The sequence below is a fragment of the Nanorana parkeri genome, unplaced genomic scaffold (assembly GCF_000935625.1).
Source record: "Nanorana parkeri isolate BGI_ZX_2015 unplaced genomic scaffold, ASM93562v1 scaffold748, whole genome shotgun sequence".
Lineage (NCBI taxonomy): Eukaryota > Metazoa > Chordata > Amphibia > Anura > Dicroglossidae > Nanorana > Nanorana parkeri.
The window spans coordinates 410,602-433,213 of record NW_017307016.1 but is presented as its reverse complement, the minus strand read 5'-3'; the positions used below and the strand labels follow the sequence as shown (position 1 = coordinate 433,213).

Sequence of the window (22,612 nt, the reverse complement as noted above, 5' to 3'; positions counted from 1 at the left end):
ATATATATGTATATATATATATATATATTTATAATTTGATACATATATGGTGACATCACAGAACCAGCTGTCAATCAGCCAGTGGGGTGGATATTGACAATATTGTTGGGATCCATCCCGGCTGCAGCGCGGCTCTGCGCTCTCAGCATATAGGGGGCAATAGCCCCCCTATATGCTGAGTTTCGGGTCACAGGAGGACATTGATATATGTCCCCATGTGACCCCACAGTGAACAGTGGCAAAAAAGGGTTAGGCCGCAGCTCTCTTTTTATGATATTGAGGAAGGGGTTGATAGCCATGTTTCTGTGTTTGCTGATTATATAAAAACTGGCGGGGGTAATAAACTCAAGATTAGACAGAACAATACAGGAGGACCTGAATAAAATCAAAAAGCGGGAAACTATGAGGTAGATGAGGTGAAACATACACATAAGCTCACATAGGTTGAACTCGATTGACCTATGTCTTTATTCAACCTCAACAACTATGTAAAGAGTGCTGAGATTTTGGACATAGTAAGTACAGCAGGGGACCTTGTGTCTTCATCAAAACGGGAGGCATTTAAGCTCCAATACTGGACAATTGCCACGTGGGACCTCCAAAGCACACATTTTTAACATAAAAACGTATTCACTTAAAGTAGAATTAAAGTCTTATTTTTTTCATATATCTACTGCTTGCAAAAACCTTTTTAAAAAATTATAAAGATAACAAATAGGTAAAAACTTACCTGTGTCACAGCCACATGCTCCCGGCTGCAGCATTCAGCTTCTCCAAACTGCCGTGCAGGGAGATCCGGGAAGTGGAGATCACCGGCAGGGAGAAGAGGAGAGACTCAATAGAAGTCAATGCATGTAGCCGTGAGCGTGCACGGCGGACAAACACCGTGGGACTGCTAGAGGGACTGCTGAAAACTACTTGAAGGGAGAAGATGATCAGATCAAAAGGCATCACTTAAGGTAAGTCCCTACAGCAAGATTGGGGCGGGGTTTAATGTCGCTTTAAACATTCACAACTAACATATTAACAATCATAAGAGACTTTCTTTTCTGTTTCTTTGAAACATCATACGAGCTCAACCCAGACTCCTAAATGGCTCCCTGTAGAATGCAGACACATAGGGGTGTATTTGAAAAACATTCGCAGATCTGCTCGCTGTGTTGTAGATGTACACCTCATTATGCCCACTAGATGGAGCCGAGGAGCATAGGAATTTCTTTAAACACACCCCTCCGGAAATAAAAATGTACACACATGTCCCACAATGTACACCCAACATCAATTATGTCATCCAGCAATGTAGATCCAGAGTAAATCATGAGTTGCCACCATAATGACCCGCCACCCAAATACACAACATGCAAGACCTTGCCCCACCGTGCTATCACCCTCTCCAGACGTCTGCTGTTTGTAAACAAATTGACCGGGGATCCCTGATTAAATATGGTCATGACCAAGTCCCAGATCCTGAAACTCAAGTTATTTTAAAAGCAGGCACGCCGTATAAAGGCAATTGTGTAATGCACACACACACAATGAGAATAAAGCAGAATTTCTGACAAATTATGTCATCTTACAATTTGATTTCCATGATCCTTTCCTTCTATGTCAGAGTTGCCAAGCTCCCCCAAAAGTGGATCCTGAGCCTAATGATAGTTTAAACTAGGGATGCACCGATACTGTTCGAGTACCAGTGCCGATACTTGGCATTTTCATGAGAACTCCCAGGGTTGCAGAGGTTGTAGCCGGGACCTGGGCTCTGGCACTCCACCACTGTCCTGAAATCATTAGTCTGTATTGTTTTAGAAAAACTGTCACATGACAATAAACAAATGTATCAGTACTTGTACTTGCAAAAATGGTATTGGTGCATCCTTTTATATATATTTATAAAACCAAAATCATACATTATAACAGAGATGTACAAATCCCAGGAGCTCCGTGTGCTCCTTACACATGACAGCTGCCTCCTAACTTTTGCATTTTTCTCTAGTCATGTCTTGGAGCTTGAAAAGTATCTGTACTTGTACTTGTACCGAGTACGGTACTTGGTATCGGTGCATCCCTAGTATAAACTGTATGGAGACAATAAAATTATAAACACACAGATCCCTAGAGGATACAAGGATACAACCTCCCCATAGGGTATGTCTTTTCCAGGGTAAATTAGGTTGAACTTGATGGACTTGTGACTTTTTTCAAACAATGTAACAATGTACCTATACAAATGTTTCCCATATATTGCTGTGATATTCATACACAGTATCCATGGCTTTGCTGCTTCGGTTTGAGAATCATTTTAAAACAATACAAAATGGTCAAAACTGGAACTCGCAAACGTTCTTTACAATCGCACTTTGTCATATAAAATAACATCCTTGAAGAAACCTGCTCAGATCTTTTCCTCATGTCGGACTTATAAGAAATCGTTACTCCCTCACCTGCTGAATGCAGCAAAGTCCCTTATCCCCAAACACTGGAACTCAACTACAATTCCGTCCTTAAAGGAATGGACACACAAAGTGAAATATCTTTGTTTAATGGAGGAACTAACTCTATCTAGACAAGACCGTAGGTCTCGCTTTGAACTTACCTGGGACTCATGGACCACTTTCAAACAAACTACACGCTATGCCGATCTACTATGTGGCTGACGGGCCTCAGTTCTACTCCCCCCTACGGGGTATGGCTCTGATAACTGATGCGGCTGTAGAGAATGGGTACTTGACCATGTAGATGTTCGGGGGCCTCACACCCGGAGAATGCAGCTTTGTAGCATTGAACAGAGTTGTGCTACCGTTTTAGAACTGTAACTGTGAAATTGGTGTATACCAATGAGCTTGCGCCACTCCCCCCCCTCCTCTACAACCTTCTCTCTCAACCTCTTTTCACTGCTTTCAGGCTTTTTCTTTCCCTTTTTCTATTTCTCTAATTGCTGGGGTTTACCTGGTATATGTTTTTCATGTCTTGTAATAGTCTAGTCATAGATGGAAATAGCCTTTTACAATTACGGGCTGCATTATAAGTGATGTGAGTACCTAATGATATCTGGACTGGACGGTTTGTACTTTATATGTTTGTGTGTATAATCTTTTGCAAATATCAATAAAAATTGAATATTAAAAAAAAAAAAAATTATTAAGCTCCTTGTTCAGAAACTTCCTTTTATAGGGTGACATCACTCTGCTCCTGTTTCCCAATTGGCTCCTAGGTTGACACCCTTTTACATGGGCTTCCGATGGCGACTACAAGTGACCTTTCCATCACACAGACATGGTACACTGTTGTCACCATCAGGAAACCCGCCCTGAGAAATATCTGTGAAGGTTCTCATTCATCCAGGTCATGGTATATCTGTAAAAAATCAAGGCACAGCAAGTCCAGTTGCCTTGATTTATTTTTTACACGTACACCTTGAGAAATGCAATATAGCCATCACTAGAGTGAATGCAGACTGGAAGTGGCTGCAGGAGATCAGCAGCACTGAGATGTAACAAAGGAATTTAAAAAAAAGTAAAAACAAGAATTCTAGCAATTGTTTATGATACATGCTGCTAGAGCAAACTAATTGGAAGTCGGTTATGGTTCATATTTACTTTGTAGCATTAAATATAACTGTTTCCTTAATTGGAATATTCTGGGCTGTTCTGCCAAATTTCCTGCTTTCAAAATAGAACGTTTTGTCAGGTATTTTTGGTGCACCAGAAATGTCCTTCATACATGACCTCATTTTCACAATGGGTGGATGTTTACTAATAAGCTGGGCCCCGGACAGCAAGTGGTTAATTACAATGATCAAATAATGTATGTGACCATACCCCTGTGACTCAAATGACGTGTTTATGTTTTTAAAAGATTACGCTTATCATTTGAATTGCATGTGAATACTTGAAAAAGTGGACTTTGTTCCAAGAAACACGTTGGATGAAAATCAGCATATGCCAGATAATGTGTGATGTATAACATACAACTATAAGATTGTAATGGTTTTCAACCAGGAGAATATGTGATTGTAAAAAAAATGTTATTTGAAAAAAATTAAAAGTGGAATGCTTACCTAAACCAAGTTAATACAAGGCTCCCACCCCACCCCACCCCCAGGTAAAGGTTAGCTTGAGATTGGGCGTGTAAGGTCCCCATTGCCGCTCCATGCACTTCTGACAAAGCAAACTTTTAGTTACAAGAAAATGATACATATTGTATTTTTTTATGGTTTTAACCAGAAGAATTTGTGAATGTAAAAAAAAAACTATTGATGTTGATGTTTAGAGTCCAAATACCACAAATATCCTCCTTTATTTCTTCCTGTTTGGAATTTTGCTCTTTACAATTCTTGTAGAGCTTGTCAATTGTGTGCTGGGAGTTAGACCCGGTCTCTCCTAGTTTTCGGTGGTGCATGCACTTCCAGTTGTTTCTTTATTTCCGCTTTGCATTTGCCTGTGATTTTTTCCAGTTCCTTCAGGGCATTGGGCTGCCCCGGGTCATAGGATGCCCAGTCTTCCCTGCTAAGAAGATTCACTACAAACTCCCTCTGCATCTGTTTGGCTTGTTTCTGTATGGTGTCCTCAGTGATCTGAAGCAAAATGTCTTCATTCATCTTCTTAGACCTCTCTGATTCTGATTTAAATTTAACCCCGCACCGTGAGAGGATGTAATGGATCTTAAATTCGTGGCATACGACCATAATGATGACCACCAGAAACACCAGGAGACCAATAATCTGAGGGATAAGAGAGGAACATTTTAAACAGTAGTACACATTATAATCTATTAGATAGAAAAAAAAAAAAACAAAGGGTGGGTATGTAAAACTAGATGTGTGAAGTCATTTAGCCAAAAATACATTTGCAGCAAAATTACCCATTTGACCAGAAATTAGTGATGACATGGTGGTCACATGACTTTGTGCCAGGAGTTGTAGCTGCTAAGTCGCCTTATATATATAATAGACTTACATCTTACCTGTTCTGCTGACTGTTTTGATTTGGATTGTATGCCATAGATATTTATATACAGTTTATTACTTTAGTGGCCTCCCCTGGGTCTCCTTACTTTTTGGCCAGCAATTTAAAGATGAACTCCAAGATCACCAAACATTGTACTCACACAAGAGTCATGTGTGTTCCTCTTGAAGCCTGGTGAGCTTTGTGTATTTCTTCCAGATCTGTGCAGTAATCCCGTGTGAGACTTGGAGCTTCCTGTAATAAAGACCGGTCACTGCTGCTCTCGCTCCTGGTGCAGGGTGACTGGTCTTTTCTCCGCCCCCTCCTGTAATAAAGACCGCTCACTGCTGCTCTCTCTCCTTGTGCAGGGTGACTGGACTGATATTTACCCATCCTCCGCCGCTCAGCCACGCACAGAAGGGAGCTCAGCCTGCAGCTTCTCCTCTGGATCCCCACTGCTCTCCCCCATCTTTATGCAGCGGGGGATCCGAGGAGAAGTGAAGGAAGCGCTGAAGCCGACGGGGTGAGGTGCGAAGAGGGAGCCGCTGTCACAGCAGCATGGCCGAGCGGATACCCACTGCATAAAGATGGGGGAGAGCAGTGGGGATCCAGAGGAGAAGCCCCACTTCGCACTGCTGGCTGAGCCCTGGAATTCAGTTTTAGGTTCTTGTCTTGTTTTTGGGTTCAGTTGGCTTATAGTCTGTCTGATACACTGGTTCCTGAATTCTGACCTGTTACATGGACTCTGAGTTTTGCTTCTTGGATACTGAACTTGGTTGACTTGCACAGACTCTGATCCTGCCCGGACTGAGCTCTGCTCCTCTGCTGGATCAGCTCCTTTTAAAGGTTCTGCCTACTGATTTCTGTTCATTACAGATAACATTTGTAACACTTTGTCTAAAAACAAGAGGACAGTGTTAGGATTGGGGGTGATGGTTAGCCTTAGGATTAATGTTAGGTTAGCTCCAGGGTTACAGTTAACATTGGGGTTAATGTTGGGTTTTGGGTTACTATTAGACCTAACATTACCTTTAGGGTTATTATTCGGAGGTTTGGGTATCTCAGTTCAACGGGCAACAGAAATTTTGCTGCAAAATCACTCCGTTCACCTACAATGGTCAAAATGACACATGTATATATCATGCAGTGAACAACAAATATAATGAGACATGAATAGAGCTGAGGCTTGGCTATGGCCTCTCTGTAGATATCTATCAGCCACAAAATGAGCAACAAGCTTAGAGTGTAAGCTCCTCTGTACAGAGACTGATGTGACTGTAGTGGAGGGGACATTAGAGTGTAAGCTCCTCTGTACAGAGACTGATGTGACTGGCTCAGTGTCCTCTGTACAACACTGCGGTATATGTCAGAGCTATATAATAATAGTGTGGGACTGTGGGAGGGGGGACATTCGAGTGTAAGCTCCACCAGTGCAGAGACTGATGTGACTGGCTCAGTGTTCTCTGTACAGCACTGCAGCATATGTGAGAGCTATATAAATTAGGGCTGGTAATGATTAAAATTTTTGTGTTCGATTAATCGAAATTATTTTTTAATCGATTAATTGATTCATTTCGATTAATTATAATGCACATACAGATCCAACTACATTGGCCTATACACATAAAGCGCAGCAATGAAGTAATAAAATTAACTAGGATCACACTAATCCAGCACGTTATTATTCTCACGTGGGGCAACTCAGAATAATAACGTGCTGGATTAGTGTGATCCTAGTTCATTGTATGACTTCATTGCTGTGCTGTATGTGTATAGGCCAATGCCGCGGCTGGCGCTCGTGCAGAGAGTTTTAAAAAAAAATTAATCGATCAAAAAAATTTAAATTGATCAAAAAGATTAACGATTAATCGAGAAATTAATCGTTAATTTGCACAGCCCTAATATAAATGTATAATAATAGTGTGTGACTGTGGGGGGGACATTAGAGTGTCAGCTCCTCTGTACAGAGACTGATGTGACTTTGGGGGGGACATTAGAGTGTCAGCTCCTCTGTACAGAGACTGATGTGACTTTGGGGGGACATTAGAGTGTAAGCTCCGTTGGTGCAGAGGTTGATGTGTCTGACTATGTGTTCTCAAAACTTCTCATAGATAAAACATTTATTTACCTGGAACAAGTGTATCAAGTAATTATCTCTTACTTCTGTCCAGCTCAGCAGAGGTGCTGAATTAGAGATATTTGATTTGTGTATTTCTACTAACTGATCCGCGGACTTCACTAAACAATCGGCGTATCGTCCGTCTGTGAATACGATCAGCATCCAAAACACGATGGCTTTAATCCAAAAAAAATGACTCGTTATATTTTCACAGCAACATCCACATTTTGTGTTCTTGGTCTTGTTTGTCTCTTCTGACATTTCCATGTGAAACGTACGGATTCCTCCGCCCTCTTCTTCATCACTGGCAGAGTTGTTCTCCCTTTTCTTTGTTTTGCAGCACGTCATCCCTTGGGGGCTTAAATAGCACGCCACACATCCGACGATTGCCGCTGGTAGAACAAGGAACGCCAAGCTGTACACGATTGCCAGGAGTTGGTCCCCGGGACAATTAAATTCCAGGTCCATGAGTTTTTCCAACCCGAGAAGGACGAAAAAAACGAGGGAGTTCTCCACAATGTTGAAGTTTTGTTTGATAAAGGAGGCGACGTTCGGCATTTTACCTTTTCCATTTGACGACATTGTGAGGAATGGATTCGGCTCCGCTCAGGGGGAACACTTTGGGTGTAGTGTCCGATGCAGAGTCGGGTTTCCTTCTGTCTGTTATAATCTGCTTTCACTTTTATGTATCTGTTAATCATTCAAGCAGGACCAATGAGGAATAGATAAGGGTGGAGCAGCGTAGAAAAAGATAAACAATGAAGAAGCTGTGCAAAGCAACCCAAACCCAAAAGTTTGATAGCTGTACCCGGCAGAATATATTATTGTCATCAGCACTTTTGTTTCCTTATTCAAGAGTAACTTTACACAGATCTTTGAAATGGCAACAGATTCACCTTTATAAATGTTTAATAATAACAATGATCTACAAACAGATACTTCTGGATATAATTCTTTGCATACCTTATGTTTCTGTTCTTCCCCATTCTTCTCACAGCGGCCATTTTTACTAAGGGCGGGTTACAAGATCTCCCTTTACTTCCTGGAACTCTGGCACATGTGACTAGGAAATGTGACCAATGTTCAAATGGGACCCATCGCACACTTGACCGGACAGAACCCTTAAGTATCTGGTGGGTTCCAAAGTGGCAGCAGATGCTTCCGCAGATCAATGTAAATGTAGAAAAGTCACTCGCTCGCCAGCTTGATTTCAGTCAATATTTATTGACCTCCTGTAGTGTCACATCATAGCTATGACGTGACACTACAGAGGTCAATAATTGAAATCAAGCTGGAGTGAGAGTGACTTTTCTACATAGGACATGTGACCAGGCACATCATCTCAGCGGAGGAAAATGCCTTTCTCTTACAGATGAGATTTCCCAGCAATGCTCTGCTGATGTAACCTACCCAGGATGCAACGCTTGGACACAGATTATCATTTGTGCCAAAGTGGACCAGGAAGTGGAAATAAAATAAATTGTAATTAAAATAAACATACAATATATTGTATTGGGACGCCTTTAAATGCACATGAACATAATGGCCCCCCTATTCTTCGTCCGTAGGGTTCAATATTGGGTTGGCTCCGCCCTAGGCCGCTATAACAGCTCCGCCTCTTCTGGGAAGGCGTCCACAAGGTTTAGGAGCGTGTCTATGGGAATGTTGGACCGTTTGTATGGTCAGGTACTGATGTTGGGGGATAGACAGTTGGTGACTTCTGCGCACCGTGCGCTTCAGCATGCGTTGACCCAGCTCGGTCATGTGACGTGGCCGACCACTTCCTGGCTGAGTTGCTGTTGTTCCCAGTTGCTTCCACTTTGTTACAATACTAGCAACAGTATTTAGTAGCAAGGAAATTTCACGGAACACCTGAATCCAATGATTGGGAGGGGGAGGGGCCCATACTTTTGGTAATATAGTGTATTTTTGTTTAGCTAACAAATGTAAGATGATTTCATACAGAGCTGTATAGTGATGTCATTTTTAGTCCATGGGGGTAGAGGTCCGCTTTAACCACCAAGAGCAAATATGAAGCAGATTCTATGGTGGGGCAGCAAACCTTTGCAGATAATAAATGAGTTACCGCCTCTCATCAGTAGATGGCGACATTGTATCTTTATTCTTTAAACAAGCGCCAGCGCATATCAATGATACATTGTACAGCAAATATAACCAGATGTGTTCCATGTTACCTTTTGAATCACCAATTAAAGTTTAGGAATCATGTGATCAGAACTTCCTGCAATTCAATATCTCTTCATTCGAACAGTCAGAGAGCTCAACTCACTCTGCATTCATTATATCACACAGTGAAAACAAATGGCAGTTTGCCTAAAGATACACTCCAGCCTTCAGTCTTCTATCTGACCTCTGTCCTCCCCTTCAGTCTTCTATCTGACCTCCGTCCTCCCCTTCAGTCTTCTATCTGACCTCCATCCTCCCCTTCAGTCTTCTATCTGACCTCCGTCCTTCCCTTCAGTCTTCTATCTGACCTCTGTCCTCCCCTTCAGTCTTCTATCTGACCTCCGTCCTTCCCTTCAGTCTTCTATCTGACCTCCGTCCTTCCCTTCAGTCTTCTATCTGACCTCCGTCCTTCCCTTCAGTCTTCTATCTGACCTCCGTCCTTCCCTTCAGTCTTCTATCTGACCTCCGTCCTTCCCTTCAGTCTTCTATCTGACCTCCATCCTTCCCTTCAGTCTTCTATCTGACCTCCCCTCCCTCCCCTTCAGTCTTCTATCTGACCTCCGTCCTCCCCTTCAGTCTTCTATCTGACCTCCGTCCTCCCCTTCAGTCTTCTATCTGACCTCTGGCCTCCCCTTCAGTCTTCTATCTGACCTCTGTCCTTCCCTTCAGCCTCAGTTGTACCGGCTCCTCTCCTCTTCCTCTGATGTCACTGCACACCGGGAACTTCTCACAATGTACATTAGACGCTGCAGCGAGTCAGATAGCGCTCCGCCTCCTTTCCTGGCTGCAGGATGTCCAGCATCATCGAACCCTTTCCTCCCCAGCCTGACTCCGCCCCTTTCATTCATTGGATCTCAGTTCTGGCAATTATGAAGGCTCAGCATCACATGAGGGTGTTATCTAGGGCAGTCTGCATGTAAATAGGTTTGTAAGGTGGTCCCCAACAGTCAGTGACAGCTGGGATTGAGAGCCACTGACCACACAAAGTAGAAGTGTCACCTCCTGGCTCTCAAAGGTCATTCATTTATTACGTGTCCCCAGCACAGGACATCCTACTGAATATTGTCACTTCCTGTAAACTGAACTAGCAAGCTATAACATCCTTCTGTAATCTACAAATCCCATAAGCCCTAATAAAATGGAGACAGAGGGAGGCAGACATGTTTGAAGAGACTGATGTGACTGTGGGGGGAGGGGACATTAGAGTGTAAGCTCCTCTGTACAGAGACTGATGTGACTGTGGGGGGGGGCGGACATTAGAGTGTAAGCTCCTCTTTACAGAGACTGATGTGACTGGCTGAGTGTTCTCTGTACAGCGCTGCGGTATATGTCAGAGCTATATCAATGTATAATAATATCAGATATTTGATGTGCAGGGGATATGATATGATTTGTGAATTGTTATACATTGTAACGTTTTCCATGAATAGTTACATGTGTTTGGTTTGTGGGATTCTTCTTATCTGTATTACACGGGGCCGATCTTTGGGGTGTCCCCTCGTGTTGGACTGTGAATTCCGGGTGTCGGGATGTTTGGGGTGTGGAGGATCTCCCAGGTAATTGTTTTGTGACGCAGTTGGGATCACGCCGAAAGTCATCTTCATTAATATTGGAAGTATCAATTATCTCTCTGTAATTATGGGATTTTCTTTTCTAATTGGAATGGGGCCCGATCGTCCTTGCCAAGCTCTGCGTTCCCCCGGGGCCCTTCACCAGAGTAAGGCGGCCATTTTTATCTCAGTGTGAGGATCTCACAGATACATCTCAACGGCAGACGGAAACTTCTAGAAATTGCTTTATCTGTGTCCCTTCCTTAATCCCCACCTGTGGGAACATCATCTGCTGCACGTCAGAGCTCGGACTCGGCAGCGTGACATCAATCAGAACTCCAACATGACAGGAAATTGTTTTATTACATATCAGTGAACTGCTGCATGTGCACACATGCTTTTCATGGTGGCTGGGTCCCTTTAAATCTACAGCCTGAGATCCACGTCTACAAAGTCCAATGAGAACCAAACAAATAATCTGGGGGGGGGGGCGGAGTCTTTTAATTTTTGCATTAATTCCAAGCAGATACAAAAATCATCCAACGCGTTTCGGGGCTCAAAGATCTTCCCGGTCTTTTGGGGTGAAACGTGTTTTGCTGACTTACTGATCCCGAAGTTCACATAGCAGAGTACTGGATCTGGTGAATGCGACACTTCTGATCCCCTCAAAGTACTGATACCATCTGAGCCCCCCGAAGAAGGGCGAGGATTTTGAGCCCCTGAAACGCATTGGCTGATTTTGTAGACAAGGTTTTTCTTGCCGTTGTTTATTTGACATCACGAGTCGGAGAGGTCGATAAGTTGGAAGTTTCGATAGAACACGGTCTGTATGTCATCAGGACAGGAAGTGAGATTCAATCTCCCCAGTGGGGACCCAAATAGGGATAAAAACCTGAGTGGGGATCCCGAACGTGAAACTTTAAAAAAGTAATTATTATCCCTTTTATTTTAGGCCTCTGGGGCTTTTTTGGGGGCGGGGGAAGGGGGGTTGGATAGGGTAAGAAAGAGCAAATATTTTAGTCGGGTTTAATTTCTGCCTTTGAGCTCAATGGGGAGATTTCTGTCACTTCCTGTCCTCCAAGTCATGGAGGGTGTGTGGTTGTCACCGAGACAGGAAGCTACAGGGAGAGCAATAAATACATTGTCACAATCTCTGACCCTCCCCCGCTCTATTAATAATGGGGTTTTGTCTCCATTGGGGGAGGGGGGAGGAAGTGACATCACTTCCTGTCCTGTACAGGCTCCTAAATCGGGTCCTGTTTGTGTTTTTCGTTTTGGGTTTCGGATTCGGATCGGATTCGTAATTCGGACGAATATCCTGAAATTTGGGGTTTTGCGAGAACGGACGAATGTTGGTACGCACGTACGTAGCAGAATTGGCGCAGTTGACATTTTTGGTTGCTGCGCTCTGGTCTTCACTATGAAAGGGACATTAAAATCCTTTTCTTAATTTTTTTTATCCGTTGAAACGTTGGCGGCGCACGCTCAGGAACATGGAGTAATGTTTTGTTTTTATCCTCACACGCTATGAAATCCTCTTTTTGTGCTCGTTATCGTTGTCATCGTTCTAGTTGTTGGCAGGGGGTGGGGTCAGCTTGGCGCTGATCACATCCTCCTTGTCCCTCATGTATTTGGGGATTCTCCGATCCAGGTACTCCCCGTCATGCTCCAGAGCGCACAGGAACTTCCTCTTCTCCTCGTCTTTCTCTTTCTGTGTTTCATCATTTTCCAGAATATTCTCCACATCGGCCAGCATCGCGTACGCACGCCGACTGTCCTCCAGGCACAGGCAGGTGCACTTCGATATGTAGTACCACAGCACGACAAACAGGGTGATGGCCAACATTCCGGAGGTCTGCGGAGAAGAAGACCAGAAAGGGTTAAAGGTCGGCTTTATCTACGGACCAGAACATCTGGACTGCATGATATGGCTGCAGAGGGGTGACAACACTTTACAGGGTGCCAGTGACCCGCCTCCTGTCCTCTGTATGGGTCAATGCAGAATACCACCAGTTATGCGGGACTACAAGTCCCAGCAATGCAAGAGTGAGGTTTCCCCACAGTAGATGTGTCTCCTCTCTTACAAGAATGAGGTTTCCCCACAGTATATGTGACTCCTCTCCTACAATTGTAAAGTTTCCCCACAGTAGATGTGTCTCTTCTCTTACAATAGTAAGGTTTCCCCCAGTAGATGTGTCCCCTCTCCTACAATAGTGAGGTTTCCCCATATCAGATGTATCTCCTCTCCTACAATAATGAGGTTTCCCCATAGTAGATGTGTCTCCTCTCTTACAATAGTGAGGTTTCCCCTACAGTAGATGTGTCTCCTCTCTTACAATAGTGAGGTTTCCCCTACAGTAGATGTGTCTCCTCTCTTACAATAGTGAGGTTTCCCCTACAGTAGATGTGTCTCCTCTCCTGCAATAGTGAGGTTTCCCCTACAGTAGATGTGTCTCCTCTCCTACAATAGTGAGGTTTCCCCTACAGTAGATGTGTCTCCTCTCCTGCAATTGTAAGGTTTCCCCATCGTATAGGTGTCTCCTCTCCTACAATAGTGAGATTGCCCACAGTAGATGGTGGAGTTTCCATTGGGTGGGGTGACACACAATCTTTTAGCTTAGGATTGGCCATAGCAAATTGGGAGATTTGCTACAAGGAAACAAGCAATCCCGCTGGAAAGACTTAGGGAATGGTACAACTGATAATGGGATTATCTCACTATTTGGGTTCTAAAAGATATTGTTCTACTTTTAATATCCAATCAATTTTATGGTGCATCGAATGAACCCCCTTACCTGAAATATGAATAAGTATAAGTCATGATCTAGCCGATAGTTGGAGACCACCACGACAAAGCAGGTCAGGTACCGTCCATCTGTCATCGCAATCAGGAGCCAAATCAGTGGAGCTTTTCCAACCTTCATGACAACGTAGATACAAGCCCAATTGCCAGACCAACACGGGCAGCATTGCTTCTTATTGAAGCCAGGGAAATGGTACAATCCCAGATAGATGAAGACGATGGCCGGACACAAGAAGAACGAGAGGCTGTAGATGGCTCCAAGAGCCAAGCTGTATGCGTTTGAAGGACATTGAAAGCTGGAGTCTAAAATTGCTTGTATTCCAATAAGAGAGAAGGTCAGCAAGGCCGTATCCACGATTTTGGTACCGGCGCCGGAGTATGATCCGAATGCATCAGCTATGGTCATTTTGATCCAGTGGTTAGCTTGGAAAGTGCTACTGGTATATATTCACCACGGGAGCGCCGCGTCTCTCTGTACGTCTGGAGACTTTAGGACCTGCCAGGGGAGCAGTATGGAGAAGTCTTTGCCTGAGGTGCAGAAGGTTCTGATCCTATATAAAGGAGATCAACGTTGGATCAGAAAGGCCTCCTTTTTTTTTATTGCTTGGGAAATTGTCATGAGCTGATATCTGATCGTGCTTGTTAAGCTCATTTACCTACTGGAAAAACTGGCCCGACATGCCACAAGGGTGACACAATGTACAACGGCATCACAAATTTTCCTGGAATCAGAAAAATCTGGCGCTGCCAGCAAGGATATAAATCATTTCTTCACATTGGGTTCATCGGCACCAGTAAGCACCAGTTTGAAGTGACACGGAGACCACATCTCTCTAGTGAAAACAGCTGAATATTACTTATCAATCGGAGCGCCAGGAATCCAGGGAATCACGCGGAGAGTATGAATGGTGCTTGGAATTCCCTCTTTAATAGCTGCTTGTTATAAATTGCATTTTGAGTTGTTTTGGTGTAAAAATCCAAGTGCAAGAATTTTAAGGGTCATTATTTGGTTGGGAACACAATGCCTGGGCAATATTGACATGCACAGCATCTCGCCTATGTTAAGCTGAAACACCCTCATGCTTTCATGTTTCTGCTCCTGCCCCTTCAATGACAAGGCAAACAGACCTTTGCTTCAACAGAGAGTCAGCCCCCCAAAACTTTTTTAGTGATGGTATATTCTGAAGTGTTTAACCCCCTGAGAGTTTCTGCTATCTATTGGTGAGATCCCTGTGCTGAGTTCCTGGGTCTGCAGACCTGCTGTGCCCATTATGAGGGGTTTCCAGCAGTGGTATCACAAGGAGGGTGCGGGGGTGCAGCCCGCACCCGGGTGGCACCATTGGAGGGGTGACACCAAAATGACTGAAAGTCATTTTGGTGTCACCCCCTCTAAAAGGTCAGGCACTCGGTTATGGGCCGAGAGCCCGACAGTGTCAAGAGAGAGGTGGGGACCCATCCAGAAAGACCATCCAGAAAGGCCATCCAGAAAATCCATCCAGAAAGGCCATCCAGAAAATCCATCCAGAAAGTTCATCCAGAAAGACCATCCAGAAAATACATCCAGAATGACCATCCAGAAAGACCATCCAGAAAATTCATCCATAAAGACCATCTAGAATTCTATGTGAACCTAAGTGCCATCTGGTGGGGAAAAGCAGTATTGCTGTTTCCAGCTTTTCTGTATTCGATATTCATTTTAGTAACACGTACTATACAAAAGACAATTTTCTCAATTCATAAATCAGTTACTTCATAATTATATGGCTTTACTGTGCAGGTTATTGCTTTGTGGTAGATGCTGTTTTTTATCTATTGATGCAACGTTTACATGCTGCTTCTCCTAAGTCAGCAGTAGGTTCACCTCCCTCCACTAGGTCACCTTCATTTTAAATATCTTGTATCCTGATAATATTCTGAAATATTCCCATCTGTATCCATTATATATATATATATCCCACAGCTACCTCATGTATCATTTCCCCCTCCCAATCTTTTAGATTGTAAGCCCTCAGGGGCCGGGCCCTCCTTACCATCTTGTCTTGAATTGTATTGTAACTGTAATGTCTTCCTTGTATTGTAAAGCGCTGCGCAAACTGTTGGCGCTCTATAAATACTATGTAATAATAACAATAATAATAATATATATATACAAAACCTCTTTGAGAGAAATCAGCTTTTATAATAGTTAAAATAACATATATAAAATGTATACCTTAAAAGTCTTTTTGTATAGTGATGGAAGAAACAATGGAGGCGTTTTGGCTTCTGTACATTCCACTGTGCTTGTCTTGGATACAAGTGTCCCTTCTGTGCGGGACATTTAGGAATGTGCACACGAAGCACTTCATTAAAGTGACACTAAATTTAGGAGTTTTTAAACCTTAAAAATGCACTAAAGTCCCTGAATTCTGAAAAACAATGTATCTTATTTGTGTATCACTCAGCTGCAGATCCTCCAATCATCTCTGAATTGGTGCTGACACTGTCCTTCCTTCTGGAGGGGGGCTACGTCTGTTCCCCATGGTCCCTGTGTGTGTTGTAAAGTAGTCACCACTCCAAGCTCGCTCCCGGGATGGACTACAATCTCATGTTGAGATTACTGATTTGTATTGAGATTGTAGTCCATCCCGGGAGCGAGCTTGGAGCGGTGACTACTTTACCACACACACAGGGACCACGGGGAACAAAAGTAGCCACCCAACATTATTGACATACAGTAGGTGAGCAGGACCAGGCCAAAACTAGCTTACAGTCTAAGAGGAAGGGGACCGAAGACACAGCTTCTTTTAATCATTGTTATTCTTTATCAGCGTTGTGTCAACAGGTCAGGGAGTGAGGGGAAATCTCGCTTATGGTGCTCCGGATAGCAGGAAAAACCCAACACGGGTTCTGACCCTGCCCCCCCCCAAAAAATAATTGTTTGTTCTCCAAGGCGTGTACATGCAACACATTGACGGGCGACGTCTTAGTACTAGTTACCCTCGCTGCGTTTTCCTGCTCGATAATGCATTTCATGTAGAAATCTTGTTTGTTATTATGTTGCTGTTCACAATTACGCAAGACGTCTTACGCAACACATCGGGATGCACCAATGCTGAGTACTCGCCAAAATGCTCCGATACTTACCCCAATACTGGAACTTCCAATCAGGGGGCTATACCCTCTGACCAGCAGTGCCATGGGGGAGCATGGAGCCGGCTTCCCAACCAACCAGGAAGCCTGGAGGTAAGTCATGATCCGCCTCCCAGTTTCCTGATTGGCTAGGAAGCCGGCTTTCAGTTGCTGCTAGGCAGCCTGGATTCCTAACCAAACAGGAAGTTGGGCGGCACGTCATGACCTGCCTCCCGGGTTCCTAATTGGGTAGGAAGCTGGTTTCGTACTGTTTAGTCACACTGCAAGGCAGTTTGGCTTCCTGACCAATCAGGAAGTCGGGCGGCATGTCATGACCCCCTGCTCGGCTTCCTGATTGGTCAGGAAGCCAGGCTGCCTTGCAGTGTCACTAGAAAGTGTAAAGCCAGTGTTCTGTCGAAAGCTCCAACTCCTCGAGTTCTCCCACTGCCTGACTTCCGGTTTAGTTAGAAGTAAGAGGTTTGGGCGAGAAGGCGGTACTGCACGTGTGCCACCCGCGGCATTTCCCTATGCACATACTACATGGCAATAAAGTATTAACATTAACTAGGGTCACGCTAACTAAACGAACTAAACCGGAAGTCAGATATTTGGAGGACTCGAGGAGGTGGAGCTTTTCGAAAGAACACCGGTATTCTTTTGATAGAACACCGGCTACCTGATAAGCCAGGCCCACGGTACCTCGGGATGCCGGTATCGGTATTCGGTATCGGCAAGTACGGGGCATAAAAATATCAGTACTTGATCCCGAAAAAACGGTATTGGTGCATCTCTACAGCTTGCAATACCTGATGGGGCTTGCAACTGTGACTGACGGTTGGCTACCGCTGGCTTAGTGTTCTTTTTAATTAGGACACTTAGCACTTTCTGTGCGGTTATGAACATTACGCTGAGCTACTGAAATGAAATATAACTCTACAAGAACGCATGCATTGCGCACTTTTGTGCCTTTTTACCATGAGAACCTCTAATATATTTCCCCTTCGCTTTGTACAATGAGCCAATAAAACAATATTCATCGACAATAACACAGACACACACATGCAGCAACACATGTACAGAACATGGGAGGGGGGACCTTCGAGTATCTTCAGGGTGACCAGGAGTTCTCTCCCCATGTATGCCGACAGTTCTTCATTGCATTCCGATCACCTGCCGCAGAGCAGATTGATGACACACGATCAATGACACGAGATCAGGTGAGCGCCACCTATCATTTCTGCTACCGGCGTCGCACATTCATGCATAATGTATAGTTAGGAGTGACAATTAATGAATTGTAATTCAGAGAGATTCAGGATCTGACCGGATGCTGCAGGGTGACATTTAGCTGTAACAAGACTTCACATGGCCAGAGATGTAATACACCCGGAATGCAACAAAGTACCGAGTTCATGGAGGTTTCCGTACATAGCGATCAACTACATGTTTTCTATTCCGGATTACGGATGAAATATGTCCTTAGGTATTGTCCATCCCTCGTCTAATTTTGTACCTCGTCTCTTACAATGCCTGTAAACTATTTGTAAACTATTTGCACGCAGCTGAAGTCATGTGTATAGGTCTATAGTTCCCCAGCGTTAGTTTTTTTTGCCTTCTTAAAGCTGAACTCCGGGGGGGCAAACAGCTAAATACACATGAAGGGGGCTGTTATACCTGCTGCTGTTATACCTGCCAAAGGATTTGTATGTCTGTCCAGTGGCGGAACTACCACCATAGCGACCCTTGCGACCGCTATGGGGCCCGGGACAGAGGGGGGCCCCGGTCAGGAGCAGGGCTGAGGTACTCCTTTTCCCCCTCCCTCCCCCGCACACCGAGCCCGACAAGAAGTCAGTGGTGAAAGCAGCAGAGAAGACAGCGACTGCAGTCCCCTGCAGCAACCTCTAACAGGGACGTGCGGACAGGGGAGGCAGGTGAGGCTCCTCCCTGTCTCCTCCCTTCCTCCTCCCCACACAGCTTGGTTACCAAGCTGGTGGTGGAGCTTTGGAGGGATGGGGTGGAGCTATGGCGGGCTGGGGAATGCCTCACCCAGCACAGAAAGCACGGCGCGTCATTGACCTTTAAACACCACCCCACCACCCCACCCCCCGAGCCCGGCCAGAAGTCAGCAGAGAAGACAACTGCAGGGGTCCACTTGTGTTCATAGGAAAGGGAGATGCATGCCGCCAGACGCTGTTCCCGGTTCAAATCCTTGCACCAGCCCTGCATGGGCGCACACACCTGAATCATGGCAGGTTATTGGTTGTAGTCTCTACACTGCTACATCAATGAAAGTTGGGGAGCGGGGAATTATCATTTGTAACCCCACTGTCCCCAGATTCACTGGTATGGCAGTGTGATTTTAAGTTATATTTACACTGCCACACCATTGAACCTGGGGAAAGTGGGGATACAAATTATAAGCCCCCTTTCCGCAGCCTTCATTGGTGTGGCAGTATTACAGTAAAGTATTAGGCCTCATTCAGGCCCCATTCACAACAGGGCGGAAGCGTTTCAGCCCGGTTCCGGTGCGATTTTTGAAAGGGCGTCACAAGGGGGGCGCGGCCCGCACCCGGATAACACCATTGTAGACACCCTGGCGATTTTTGAAAGGGCGTTTTTAATCACGTTTCAAGGCTTTCAAAAATCGCCAGGGTGTCTACAATGGTGATACCCGGGTGCGGGCCGCACCCCCCGCACCCCCCTTGTGACGCCACTGAGTTAAACATCTTATGAAAAGGATGAAAGTTGCACTGTATGATCAGGGTGTAAAACCAGAAGGGACCTTCTCCGGTGCACAGGGCCGGATTTAGTCTCTCTGCTGCCCCAATGCCAGGTACCTCAAAGCGCCCCCCCTGCATGCAGGCTGCATACATGTGATCTCGGCAACATCGCCGAGATCACTTGTACAAAACAATTTGCATGTCCCGGCCGTTGGGAGATAGGAATTCCACACCCCTGCTGCCCCTCTACTCCCTGTTGCCCCGAGGCCGGGCCTCGGTGGACCTTGTGAGAAATCCAGCCCTGCTGGTGCAGTACCAGTTTTCAGCAACCATTGCAAAATTACTATCAGGCCAGGTTCACACCATTTTCCGGACCAGATCTGGACCAGGTCTAGAACGCGGCTCATTGCATTTTGCCGCTTTTTTGCAGCGATTTTAATGCTTTTCTTTTTTGGGCTTAACATGGGCTCTCAGGTGCGTTTGCATGTGTATGAATAAGCCTACGGGTGAAATTATGTGACATTTGTTGCTTTATACACTTTTATTCACTGTTACACTGGATTTGCTGTGAATTTCAATAAAGTCTGAAGTATTGGAATTCTCTGGATAGTGCGGTCTGTTCATCTACTACTACATTCCAAGGTGGAGACGCACCTATTGGACCAGCACCTGGGGCGTCCTGATGGTGGCTAAGGAATTGGAGCGATGAGATCTCCTTTGGCTCTACAATGCAATAAATGAATGAAACTGGAAGAGGAAGTTGTGTGCTGACACATTACACCACCAGATGACACTAATGTACTCAGATAGCTCAAGATGGATGGAAAACAGGCCCGGCGCTACCGCAAGGCAAGGCAAGCGGCCGCCTGAGGGCGCTGCAGGGTGAGGGCGGAAAAAACAGGGCATTTTGACAAGTACTTGTACTTGCCAAAATGCCCCGATGCTTGCGCTAGCAGGCCCAGCGCTACAGGGGGTTGGGGAGGGGGAGGGGGGAAGGAGGTTCGGAGAGGGGGGAAGGAGGTTCGAGGGGGGGCGCAAAAATGCACATTGCCTGTGTAGGCAAGAATCCTAGCACCGGCAGTGATGGAAAATGATACAAAGTAGAAACATTGGTGAATGTTCTATTCAAATAATTACAAGGAGCTGCACCAGCTAACCAGGACCAGTAGATGGCGACAAGGTACATATATAAATTGTACTACAACTGGAAAATGGACGAAAATACATTACCACTTATATCTAATATCTAAAATTTTCCTGTTCAGCAATAGCAACTTCCTTTTATTTATTGAATGTTTACTCATTCAGAGCATACACTTGATGCAGCACATATATTAAAATACACTATATTGCCAGAAGTATCGGGACGCCTTTACACGCACATGAACTTTAAAGGCATCCCAGTCTTAGTCCGTAGGGATCAGTATTGAGTTGGCTCCGCCCCTTTGCCGCTATAACAGCTCCGCCTCTTCTGGGAAGGCGTCCACAAGGTTTAGGAGTGTGTCTATGGGAATGTTGGACCATTTGTGAGGTCAGGTACTGATGTTGGGGGAGGGGCTCGCAGTCTCCGCCTCTAATTCATCCCAAAGGTGTTCTATGGGGTTGAGGTCAGGACTCTGTGCGGCCAGTCACGTTCCTCCACCCCAAACTCCCCCATCCATGTCTTTATGGACCTTGCTTTGTGCACTGGTGCGCAGTCATGTTGGAACAGGAAGGGGCCGTCCCCAAACTCCTCCCACAAAGTTGGGAGCATGAAATTGTCCAAAATGTCTTGGTGTGCTGATGCCTTAAGAGTTCCCTTCACTGGAACTAAGGGGCAAAGCCCAACCCCCGAAAAACAACCCCCCTCCCCCATAATCCCCCCTCCACCAAACTTTACACTTGGCACAATGCAGTCAGGCAAGTACCGTTCTCCTGGCAACCGCCAAACCCAGACACGCCCATCGGATTGCCAGACAGAGAAGCGTGATTCGTGGAATATTTAGTAGGAAGGAAATTTCACAGAACACCTGAATCCAATGATTTGGAGGGGTGTCCCAATACTTTTAGTAATTTGGTGTATATTGTTTCAATGACACTTCATTTCTGTGTTTTTAGTTTTAAGAGTATTTAAAGCACAATATATAACGCATAGATGTGTGCTGATAGATAGATAAGCTTTAATAAGTTACAATATAAGACATACAATGCAATTTAGATCCTTGATATTTTTTTGACCAGATACTTTATACAATGTTATTAAATATAATAAATAGCGATGATAATAATAATAATAATAATTAAAGTGCTACTTTTCACTTGTAAGCTGAAAAAGTTTGGGGACGGCTCTTTAGTAATCAATTCGATCAAATTAACAATTCTATTCATTTGTGTTTCAGTCTGGCTTTGCTTCATTGACTCTTTGCAGCATTCATGTCTGTCCGGCTCATTTCCTAAGGTGTTCCTCCTGTAACACTTGCCTTCGTCTTTATTAGAGGCATTGTGAGGGAAAGCGTTTCTGCGCCATACCTGAGAATTGACCAGACTTATGTTCGTAGCAATCTTCTCTTTGTTCTTGAGATGTTCCTCATCAGCTCCGGTGTCTCCAGGAACTTTTCATTAGCTTTGGCCATTCCAGCTCTGACGTCAACATCATTCTCCAGGTTTTCGTACATCTATATTCCAAGGTATCGGAAGCTACCTACTTGATACATTCTTTCATGTTCAAGCATTCTTTTGTATCTTTGTATCCTTTGTTGTTACAACCAGACTGTTACATAGTTACATAGTAATTAAGGTTGAATAAAGACATAAGTCCATCAAGTCCAACCTATTGTGTACATGTATATGGTTCTACTAATGTGTGCTTATATGTATATGTCCCCGTGTGTTCTCCCTCCTAAGAGTACTTGTAACACCTGTATATTACGGTCCCGGAGGAAGTCGTCCAAGCGCTTCTTGAATTATTCCACACTCTTAGCTGAAATCACTGCATGTGGCAACAAGTTCCAGACCCTAACTGCCCTAACTGAGAAGAAACCCCTTTGCCCCTTGACTGAACACATCAGTTGGAGGAATATTGAGGAGAAAAGGGCAATTTTTTTGGTCATATCACAAGAAACTCAGCTGTAGAGGAGCTACAAGATTGTGGAAGAGAGAGAGAGAGAGAGAGAGAGGAGAGAGAGAGAGAGAGAGAGAGA

At 44.7% G+C, this 22,612-nt stretch overlaps 1 protein-coding gene across 1 annotated transcript; it reads right to left on the bottom strand.

Moving 5' to 3' along the window:
* Positions 1–12,366: 12,366 nt before the first annotated feature.
* On the bottom strand, positions 12,367–14,073 carry LOC108793431. Its single transcript, XM_018564379.1, has 2 exons — positions 13,595–14,073; positions 12,367–12,654 (listed from the first exon to the last, which is right to left on the bottom strand). The coding sequence occupies exons 1-2, from the start codon at positions 14,006–14,008 to the stop codon at positions 12,367–12,369; spliced, it is 702 nt and encodes a 233-aa protein (XP_018419881.1). The 5' UTR covers positions 14,009–14,073.
* Between the last annotated feature and the right edge of the window lie 8,539 nt (positions 14,074–22,612).

Coding starts and splice junctions, on each gene's coding strand:
- LOC108793431 (XM_018564379.1), bottom strand. CDS start 14,008: ATGACCATAGCTGATGCATTCGGATCATACTCCGGCGCCGGTACCAAA. Junction 12,655..13,594: donor TATACTTATTCATATTTCAG/GTAAGGGGGTTC, acceptor TCTTCTCCGCAG/ACCTCCGGAATGTTGGCCAT.